Source organism: Sturnus vulgaris, chromosome 5, assembly GCF_052056855.1.
Source record: "Sturnus vulgaris isolate bStuVul1 chromosome 5, bStuVul1.hap1, whole genome shotgun sequence".
NCBI lineage: Eukaryota > Metazoa > Chordata > Aves > Passeriformes > Sturnidae > Sturnus > Sturnus vulgaris.
In genome coordinates this window covers 73368669-73378622 of record NC_142247.1, presented here as the reverse complement: position 1 = coordinate 73378622, position 9954 = coordinate 73368669, and the positions used below count along the sequence as shown (strand labels likewise).

Sequence of the window (9954 nt, the reverse complement as noted above, 5' to 3'; positions counted from 1 at the left end):
CCACTTCACTCTCCATCCTCTACCACATCCGTGGAAAACTCCCAGGAACCCAAATTTGCTCTTTTGGAAATGCCACGTGGATTCCAAGTGTAAAAACAGACCCCAGCTCAACAGTAACTGCACACCAGTAGCTGCCATTCCAACACAAACCCAGGATTTGATCCGTGGAGCTCCCAGGGCGCTCCCGGTACAAAAATGTACAAAGAATTATTTATAAATTAACAGTTTTCCCCCCAGGGTGACACACCAGGGCTCCAATTTTTTTTTTTTTTCCTTACACCAGCGTTTCTTTCCGTTTCCCACTGAGCTGCTTCTCCCTGGATTTTCTGTGCCCAGACGAGGTTCTGTGGGATTTGAGCCCTTTGGTTTCCCCCGAGTCCAGGACGGAGCCGCACTCGGCGGCGCCGCTCTCATCCAGCTCCATGTGGGATATTCCTGGCTGGAGCTGCTGGGCTGGGATGTTGGGCACGGAGGGGTTGTTCTCCTCTGACTCCTCGCTCAGCTCAGGCAGCTCCTTGAGCTGGGGGGCAGCAATGTTCCTGTGGAAGGGGGCGATGGCCGTGCGGATGCAGTTCACCCACTGCTGCTTGTGGAACACGTCGTTGGCCTGCAGAGTGTGGGACTGGCCAGGGCTGGGCTCTTGGAAACGCACTCGGAAAATGTTTTTGGCTGCAGATTAAAAGAAAAAAAAACAAAAACAAGCAGATCAGTTCTGAGGTGGCATTTAGAGTTCCCATTGGTAGGTTTGAAATCCCAAAACCCGGCAGGGAGACAAAGACGTTTCCTAATCCCAGCGCCGGCCGTGAACTCATCCACCATGAATGATGAGCTGAGTGGATCCGTACCTTTATCAGAATTCCCAAAAGCTCCTCGGAAGGAGCCTCCCATTTTGACATCCCCATCCTGGAGGTCCTCGAGGAGCAGCTCCTGCACGGGGATGGGCTGGCGGTACACCTGGAACGCCTGGCGCTCGTTGCGCGTCACCGGTCGCGTCAGCACCAGGATTTCTTGGAAGAGGAAAACGTAGAGCTTCTGCAAGAGAAAACATCCCAATATTCACTGTGTGCTCTCCACGAGGCCACACATCCTGTGGGATTCAAGGCCACCTTATCTGTAGTTTCACCCATCATCATTTTCAGTCTCCTGTGACAATGCCAAGGTCTGGCACACAGCGGGATTACATCAGCAGCTTTTATTGTTTTATTGATTTGATTTGACTGATCCCTAGAAAGGGAATGATGATTCCCAGACACAGGGACAGGATGACTAGGAGCCATATCTTTCCTGAGAGCATGGAATGCCTCGTGTGCAGGAGTAAAACGGACAATTAGACAAAAAAAAAAAAAAACAACAAAAACCAAACCCAATCAACAAAGAAAACACGAGAAGATTTGAGGTTGAAATCAGGACAAAAGGCAGCAAAGCCAAGCCTGGAGCACAGTGGGTGGGAGATAAACTCCAGGCAGCCCAGCCCAAAGCCAAACAGGCTTTTTTGCAGGAACCCTTTTGTTTGGAAGAGCCAGGGCTCCTAATGGGGAATGTCAGAGCACCTGGAAGTAAACAGAGGCAGGAAATCCCTGTGGATGGAGAGCACTTTCTCTGGGCATTCCGTGCTAATGATTTTCCAGCTTCCCCAAAGCCAACTGTGCAGCTGTCAGCAGGAAACTTTCCCTAACACCCTCAAACGAGGCTGCCCATAAGGGATTTCCTCTGTTTTTTTATCCAATGTTTAAACCATCCCTAAGGATGGAAAGCTCCTGCTCTGAGGGAAGGTTTGGGAATTAATTAGTGCAAAATGAGGGACTCACGTGTCCATTTTTATTCTTCAGCTCCCCGTGGCACAGTAAAGCTTTGCTGCCTTCAATCCTTGGATCCTTCTGCTTCTCATCCAGGTATTCCAGCTTGTCAATGTAATACTGGCACTCGGACTCGCCCTTCTTCAGGTTGATATCAGACAGGACTCCTTGGATTATGGATATCTAAAAGCCCAAACAAATGATTAAGAGGGATTAACAAACCCTGTGTGACCTCTGCTCGTGCTCCTTCCCAACTCCAAAGGATGCAATCCACGCGGATTGATCCCTCACTTTCCCTGTCACACAAAGAAAAAACCCCCGCTGGGAACTGCTGAGGCTTTAAGGAAGATTCTTGGAGCTCCCAAACCACATCTTTAGGTGAGAACAAGCACATGGGGATGACTCACAGCTTCTTCCAGGATGTGGATGTCGGGGTGGTCTTTGGGAGTGTGTCTCAGGATCTCCTTGAGGAGCAGGGGGTATTTGACCAGGCGGCTGCGAGGGATGTCCAGGAAGCTCCAAAGGTCCAGCTTGCGGCTGAAGGGAGACTCGAGGCAGCGCTGCAGGAAATCCTGCACCCTCCTGTCCTGCTTCTTCTGATCCAGGAGGGCTTTGGCTGCCAGCTGGTTGCTGCAGTAGCCTTTGTAGGCGTGCAGTCGGGGTAACTGCAGGGAACAGAGGAGATTTAGGAGTCAAGATTCCCTGTGGGAAAAGCAGATGGCACTCACGTGGCAAACTCGGCGAGTTCTACAGCCCTCACTGGGCTGTTTTTCCCAATAAAAAGGTTAAAGGGGGATCTTGTGAGGAGGATGGGCACAGGGAGCCCGTGAAACTCCCAATGTTTGGATCTTGTGAGGATGAGGATGAGCACAGGGAGCCCATGCAGCTCCCAATGTTTGGGTCCTGTGAGGAAGAGGAGGATGAGCACAGGGAGCCCAGGCAGCTCCCAGTGTTTGGGATTAGCAGTTAACACTCCTGGAATCACACTGGGACAGAGTCCAGGAGACAGAGACACTTGAACCCTGCATCAGCAAATCATTCCAAGTCTCTGGGGTGAAATCAGGGCCCATTCCAGCCAACAGAATCCCATTGTTTGCAGCACTGCCAGGATTTCCCTTCCAATCTTGCACTGAGGGTCACAAAAGCCCCAGAGCTTTGCAGCTTCTGCCTTTAAAAACTTTCTCTAAGCTCGGTTTTAGCCCTTTGATTCCCAGTTCTGAACTCACCCACTTGACAAGGATGGGCCCAATCTGCTCCACGGTTCCATCTGGTTTCGTTGCTTCTCCCAAACTTGCCAGTAAGTCTGGAATGGAAACACAAAAAGAGGAATTGCAGCAATGCCCCAACGAGTAACAGGAGAAAGCAGAGAGGTTAAATCCCAGCGAGCACAAAGCAACCCAGCTGCTCTTACCTTCGTGCAGAGGAATGTAGGAATCCAAGTCCCCAAAAATGTGGGTGAGCTCCTCCTCAGACATGATGGAGAGTTTCAGCATGGGATCATGGTAGGCCTGTCAAATAAAATATATTCAAAGTTATTCAAATGTGCCAAGCCCCAAAGCTGAGGGTTTAAACTGAGGGGATTTATCAGGTGAAACAAGTGAAGGCAACAGAAGGAGTAACAGTGATTTGATGCTGAAAGATTCACTCTGTGAAGTGTGGAGGACTTAAATGAGAAGGATTTTCCTGTCTGGACTGTTCCCAGCAGGGACAGGGAGTCCCCAAGCAGCTCTGCACAATCCTTTTATGGCTGGGTTTGGTGCAATCTCAGCAGAGCTGGCCCCACGCTCACGTCAGCTTTCTGGGCCAGCTTTCAAACTGGGGGTTCTGGGGCTGATAAAGCTCCCAGGTCATGTTTGCAGGTACAAAAAAAAAAAAAAAACCCTCGTTATTCCCTGGAATGTCGTCAGTGACTGCAGGAAAAATCCCCACTCACCTTTCTGGCCAGCTTCAGGTCTTCAATCAGGTCCTGCTCTCCCCTGGACATTTCATAGATGGCCTGGGAGGAAGGGGACAAAGCACCCGGAGTTATTCTGAATGCCAGCCTTTCCCTTTCAGCTGCCATCATGTACAGCCTGCCCTCAACATCCCCTTGGCCACCCCAATCCTTCGGTGGCACCTGGACGTGACAACCCTGAGTAAATCAGCTTTCCTAGCCCTGAGAAAGCAGCTTTGCTTCCAACTGTGTGAAAGCCCCTGATGGCCCCTGCACGAGCCAAATTAAATATTAGAGCCTTTTAAATCACTGCTTTTTAGCCAGGCAAGGCTGCAAACACAAAACCCCCGAAACCGCAGAGGTCAAATCCCAGGCGGCTTCCGGCGGCTCCTGTGCTGTCTCCAGAAGATTTGGCCAAGAACTCCAGGAAAAAGGCAAGCCAAGGCCTTGCTGCTTGGCCTCCAACCAATTGTCAGGAGCTTTAGGAGAAAAGACAGCTGGCTCTGTGAGGAACCTGAGGTTGGGGCAGCTGCAGAGCAGCCAGCGGGGCCGGGGGCTGGGATTTCAGGGATGCCGTGGAAAGTTTGGCATCTCCAAAGGGTCACTCTGGATTCCAGAGTGGAATCCTCCTTTTCCCATGGTTGATGCAGACATTGATCTTAGGTTTAGGTGCACAGGAAGATGCAGCCCCCCCCCGTCTAAAGGTTGTTACTCCTGTCCCAGCAGGGGAAGGGACAAAAGGCCTCGGCTGCTGTTCCCAACCCCGTTTTCCAGGGGCAGTTACCTCCTGGCGCTTGATTTCTTTGGTGCTCAGGGATTCTTTCGTGTTGATGTCCAACATTTCAGACCAAAGGACACTGTTCCTTCTCTTGGGGGGAGTAGGAGCAGCAGATCTGCTGCATGACTTCTGGGCACAGCCAGGGGATTTGCTGTCGCTGCGAAGGGTGAACGACTGCGGGGATTTAAAAAAAAAAAAAAACAACCAAAACATTAAGAATATTAAAAACAAACATTTCACAAGTACTAGAGTATTATCCACAGCACTCCCAATCCTTCATCCTTCTGGCTCGTCCAGGGCAGGAAAACACACCCAGACACTTTTCCTCAGATAAAGGAAAGCTTTAATCAAGCTTGGCAAGGTTTTCCATGCCCCTCTCCCTGCACTGATCCGCTAGGGAGGAAGATGGGAAAGGTTTATTTCCAAGGTACGAGGAAGTAAATAAACAAGGATCATAACTCTTCCTATGGAGAGGTTAATCAGAAGCCACTTGAACCTTGCCCTGGTGTTTTGCAGGATTTCCAAGAGCCAGACGTGCTGTTATCTGCAGGTGTGAGCACAGAGCTCCTCAGAAAACACTGCTGGGACAGCGCTGGGCACAGGGGGCAGCTCCCATCATGCTGCAGCACACGTGTGCCAAGGCCTGGGGCACTTTATCAGCTCTTTATCTCAGGCAGTTGGTTTTATTTACTGCTCAACCTGTTTGTACAGCACTTTATACCCGTGCACTCCTGAGGTAGCACTTTTCACCCCCAAGGTCCATCAAAGGTCACCGAGAGCTCCACGAGACACCTCCAAATCCCACGGGGTGCCTCTTCTACCCCATCCAAGCAATCCCTCGGCCAAATCTCCAGCCTGTGCTCGGTTTGTACCTGGATTGTCTGCCCAAAACGTCGAACTGCCCCATTTCTGACAGGAGAGATCAGGTTTGCCAGGGAGGTGACTCGTGCTAAAGGCCGGACCCGTTTCGTGCTTGGCTCCTGCAAAGCAAGCAGAGAACAAATTGTCCTGGCTGTGCCTCCCTAGGAAATTTCTCAGGCAGGTTCCAAAAGCACAAACCCACTTAAGGAGTGGCAAACACAGCAAGGAGAGTGTTTGGAAGCAGCTATTCATCTTTCAAGGCTATAAATATTTGTCTGAACTTTAAGGCTGCAATTAAACTGCGGAGGTTTTTGCCCAGAGTTAAAAGAGGTGAGAGAACATCAGTGAGAATTCAAAATAGGGCTCCAGCAGGGACTGTTATGCTTTGAACAGAAATAGATTAAAGTGTTCTCTGACACTATGTGGCAGCTAAAGATGGAGCTTGGGATCTGCTTCTCCATTTTCTCATCTTTTCCTCTGGAGAAAGAATGTGTTTTTCCATTTTATTTTGGAGAGCAGAGCAGCAGTGGGGGCCCAGCACAGCTCCTTTAACAACCAGCAAACAACCACAAGCTGAACATTCCTGTGAGGGACATGCACGCAGATAAAGCTGAAATCCTTCAGTTTGCAAGGTTTCCTCCTCCATCCCCCTGCAATCACTGTAATTTTTCTTACACCTTGTTTAGATTTGAAAGTTGGAGCTTCTGCTTTTCTCCACCGCTAATCCCCGCAGGGAGCTCAAGTCTGTCCCGACCCAAACGCTGCCAAGAAAGAGGAAACGCCCCTGGAAAGCTCCTGCTGCTTCAGTTTTGAAAATTCTGTTGGCAACCCGACGTGTTTGAGATCAAAAATATTGTGTGGTGAGGGTTGGGCAGGAAAGGTGTGCACAGGGAGAAGCTGGGAGGAGATGGGAAGAGTTAAGGCTTGGAAAAGGCTGCAGGATTGTCCTGGTGCTCCCCAACATCTGGCACGGGGCTGGATGTGACTCATCCTCATGAGACAGCTCAGCACGAAGCTCGGATCAGGACAGGGAAGCAGCCCCAGTTTGGGTTCAGCTCGGTTAAAACTGGTTAATTATTGCTGAATTTGAAAAGGCAGAGGCTGTGGAGGATGCCGAGGACGAGCTCTGGGCTGTTTCCATCCCCAGCCTTCGCTCAGGGGTGACAAATGTCGAAAACAAAACTTAAAAAAAAAAAATAAAAAAAAGAAGGGGGAATAGGAACACACAGAGCTGGGTTTGAGTCATGAAGACTGAAGGAACATAAAAGCTGTGTGTGTGTAAGATCTGATTTCTGCAACTCGACCCCAGCAGCGGCCCTGCCCACACGCGGTGTTGGGCAATAGAGGAGGAGGAGGAGGAGGAGGAGGAGGAGGAGGAGGAGGAGGAGGAGGAGGAGGTGAGCTCACCCTGAGCTCACCCTGAGCTCAGCCTTCAAACTTGCAGGGGGGGAACATGAAAAAGAAACAATTTATGAGCCGTGCAGGAAGAAAAGAGCTCTTGGCACAGCACGGAGCTGCGCTAGAAATGTTTAGGGAATGTCAAGAGTTAGGAGGGTACCATAAAAATGGGGAAAAGCTGTAAAAGTGTCCTCGATCACGGGATGCTCAGCTGGGTTTAAGTGGGACACCAGGGACTCCTCCCCTGAGCTCCAGACAGCGACAGCCAGGAAAAGGTTGGAAAGTTAGGCCGGGCTCAAAGACAACAAGGAAGGTTTAATTTACTGCAGATGTTTCTGAGTGGAAGAAAAGGGAGGTATTTACTTCTAGAAAATCATCTATCACTGCAGGAGGATAAATAAAGGGACGTGGGCCAGCAGAAGCTTAACAAAGTGCAGGACTGAAAGCAGGGAAGACGCAGACACAAAACCACCCACGGCTCCGGCAAGGCCAGGGATAAAAATAGCCCGGGGAAGCAAAATGTGACACTGCGAAGGGAAAAAGCAAAAAAGCTGCAGCAGGTCACTGGGGAAGGGTCAGCGCTGCAGAGATCCAGTGACAGGGGCCGGGAGCCCAGGGAATGTGGGAATGAGGGAATGAGGGAATGTGGGAATGAGGGAATGTGGGAATGCCTTCCCAGCACATCTGTGCCCGGCTGTAGTGACACGTGCACGTGCCCAAAGGGCTGGCGGCACGAATTGCTCAATTCAGCTCAGCAAAAAGCCGTTTTTCCTCTGTTAAAGGAGAAAACAACAACAAAAAAATTTCCCCACTTTGTGTCTGAGACAGAGTCAGACACATCTGGACTGCCAAAAAAACCCCGTCTGGCTCTTGCTCTCGTGCTGAAGATGGTTTGGTGCGGAGCAGGGAGGAGGAAAATCGAAGGCCGGTGCTCGGGAACTCCCCCCTGGCTGAGCTCGGTGTAAGCCGACACTCCGGGCGGCTCATGCTGCGGATAACTCGGGCTCAGGACGGGCTTTTTTTTTTGTTGTTTTTTTTTTTTTAGCTCTGTACTTGCAAACAATGAGTCTCCTGTCTCCACGCCGTCTTCCTTACAGGAGCCGGATTACAATAAAGTCTGGGAGGTTTCTGTAACAATCCTGGGGTGTTACAGCACTCACGAATAATTAAAACCCCGGCGGGGTCAACAGCTCCATCGGGAATTATTATTATTATTTTTCCAGAGGACTCTTATTAAAAGTGAATTAACACATCACGAGCACAGCTACTAAAGCTAATTTTGTGCCAGGCGAGATTTCACACTCCTGAAATTCCTTCAAGTGCTTCTAAGTGCAGGTTAGCTCATGAAAAGATTGTACCTTGCTGGAAAGAAAACCAGGTTGTACTTTTGAGCAAGGGCTTTTTTTTTTTTTTTTTTTTTTTTCCCCAGCAGCACGCCTGCAACCTTTCCCCTGATCTGGGTAATAATTAGTGGTTTTTATAAGGATCTCTTACTCGAGAGCAATTGCTACGTGCCACACACAATTTCACACCAGCTCCACGCAAACACGGTGACCAATGGCAAAACCACGCGTGGAAAAGAACTTTTCCTACCGAGCCAATTCAGCAAAAAAAAAAAAAAAAAAAAAAAAAAAAAGGCGATTTTAGTCAGCAGCATGAGTAATTCCTGCCAGAAATCACCTGACCACGTCGATGGAAGGGGCTTGGTGAGACCCGGGCTCGGACCTTTCCCAAATCCAAGGGAATGCACGGATAACCCCAGCTCAGACAGCAAAGTTGGCTCGGGGCATTCAGAATCCCCTCCCAGAGCTCGGCTTTCTGTTCTTTCTCCCCCAACATCTGGTTTCCCTTTTGCACAATGACATTGCCCAAGTTTGGCTGTTGCAAAGCCGGGATTTGCTGAGGTTGGTGACTCGGCGCTGAGCCCTCAAACCCCAGCCATGTCTGGAGACGCCTTGGTTATTTTTTTTGGCTTTTTTTTTTAAACTTTTCCACCTCATCTCGCCACTAATCTGAGCAATAAACCCAGCCCAAGGCAGCCGGGCCCTACCTGGCTGCTGAACTTTTGCTCTTGTCGCAGCAGGAGGGTTGGGAACACCTCCCAGGAACGCAATTATTACAATCTACATAACAACACGCGATAAAAATAACAATACTTCAATCAAACAAACCAGCCCTCAAAAGCCCCACGAAGGGTTTTTACTCGGTTTAAGCACCTAATTAGGAAAAATCCTGTCAGTGGAAAGAGACTGAGAGACACAGTGGGTTTTTTAATGGAGATAGGAGATCTTTAAATGAAAACAGGCGAATTTTAAATAAAAAGCCACCTGAGCGAGCGGGGTCAGGTGAGGCGCCCACATTGGTTTTGGCTCACTTTTTGGAGGCTAAGAACTTAAATACACATATGTAACGTATATATAGGCGTATAAAACGTATATTAAAAACATACACACATATACATGGACCTAAACATAGATACAGGTTTTAAAATCGCTGGGTGAGGCGCCAGATCGGTTCTGGCTCTGACTGGTCTCACTCTTTGGGGGCTATGAGCTCAAATACGTTCTATGTATATATACATATATATGTGTGTATATATATATATATATACACATAAAAAATACCTATACATAGAGATGAACTTAAAATATATAGATAAACAGATAGATAGATAGAGAGAGAGAGTATTTTAGGGCGGGCAGAGGGAGGTTACCCCGCTCCCTGCCCGGTTCGCCGCCTCCCCTCAGAGCGGGAAGCTGAGGGGGCTCCCCCTCCGCACCCTCCCCTCAAATAAATCCCCTTTTCCCCCCTCTCCAGCCCCGGTTCCCCTCACCTCCTGCTCCCTGAAGTGCTGGTTCTGCGCATCGATGACCCGGATAGTCCTTTTGATGGGCAGCAGCCCGCCCAACTCGTCGTGAGCCACCATGGCGGCGGGGAGGCCCCGACGCAGCCTCAGCCCGCGCTCATCGCTCTCTGAGCCCGCCGCGCGCCGCGCCCCCGACCTCACCGCAGGGGGCGGGGCCTCCGCGGAACCACGCCCACTTCGTGACAAACCACGCCCCCTCCTCCGCAGGCCACGCCCCGTCTGTGCCCCGGGCGCGCCGGAGCCACAAATTATTCCAAACTTGTCCCAAAAAAACCGGGCCTAAAAAAAGGCTCTGCTCGTTCCCGTCAGTGCTGAGTGCAAA

General features: G+C 50.0%; 1 protein-coding gene across 1 annotated transcript; it reads right to left on the bottom strand.

Moving 5' to 3' along the window:
- Window positions 1-253: 253 nt before the first annotated feature.
- NET1 (neuroepithelial cell transforming 1) lies at window positions 254-9739 on the bottom strand. The gene is made up of 10 exons (XM_014882554.2): window positions 9600-9739; window positions 5380-5487; window positions 4514-4681; window positions 3730-3792; window positions 3208-3304; window positions 3023-3099; window positions 2204-2461; window positions 1809-1979; window positions 846-1032; window positions 254-669 (listed from the first exon to the last, which is right to left on the bottom strand). The coding sequence occupies exons 1-10, from the start codon at window positions 9690-9692 to the stop codon at window positions 275-277; spliced, it is 1617 nt and encodes a 538-aa protein (XP_014738040.1). The 5' UTR covers window positions 9693-9739; the 3' UTR covers window positions 254-274.
- Window positions 9740-9954: the final 215 nt, after the last annotated feature.

What these genes read in the sequence shown, in the direction of transcription:
- NET1 (XM_014882554.2), bottom strand. Translation starts at nt 9,692, where the DNA reads ATGGTGGCTCACGACGAGTTGGGCGGGCTGCTGCCCATCAAAAGGACT. An exon ending in AGCACTTCAGGGAGCAGGAG is followed by an intron (nt 5,488 to 9,599) that starts GTGAGGGGAACC and finishes CTTGCTTTGCAG; the next exon opens with GAGCCAAGCACGAAACGGGT. An exon ending in CTACATTCCTCTGCACGAAG is followed by an intron (nt 3,100 to 3,207) that starts GTAAGAGCAGCT and finishes TTTCCATTCCAG; the next exon opens with ACTTACTGGCAAGTTTGGGA.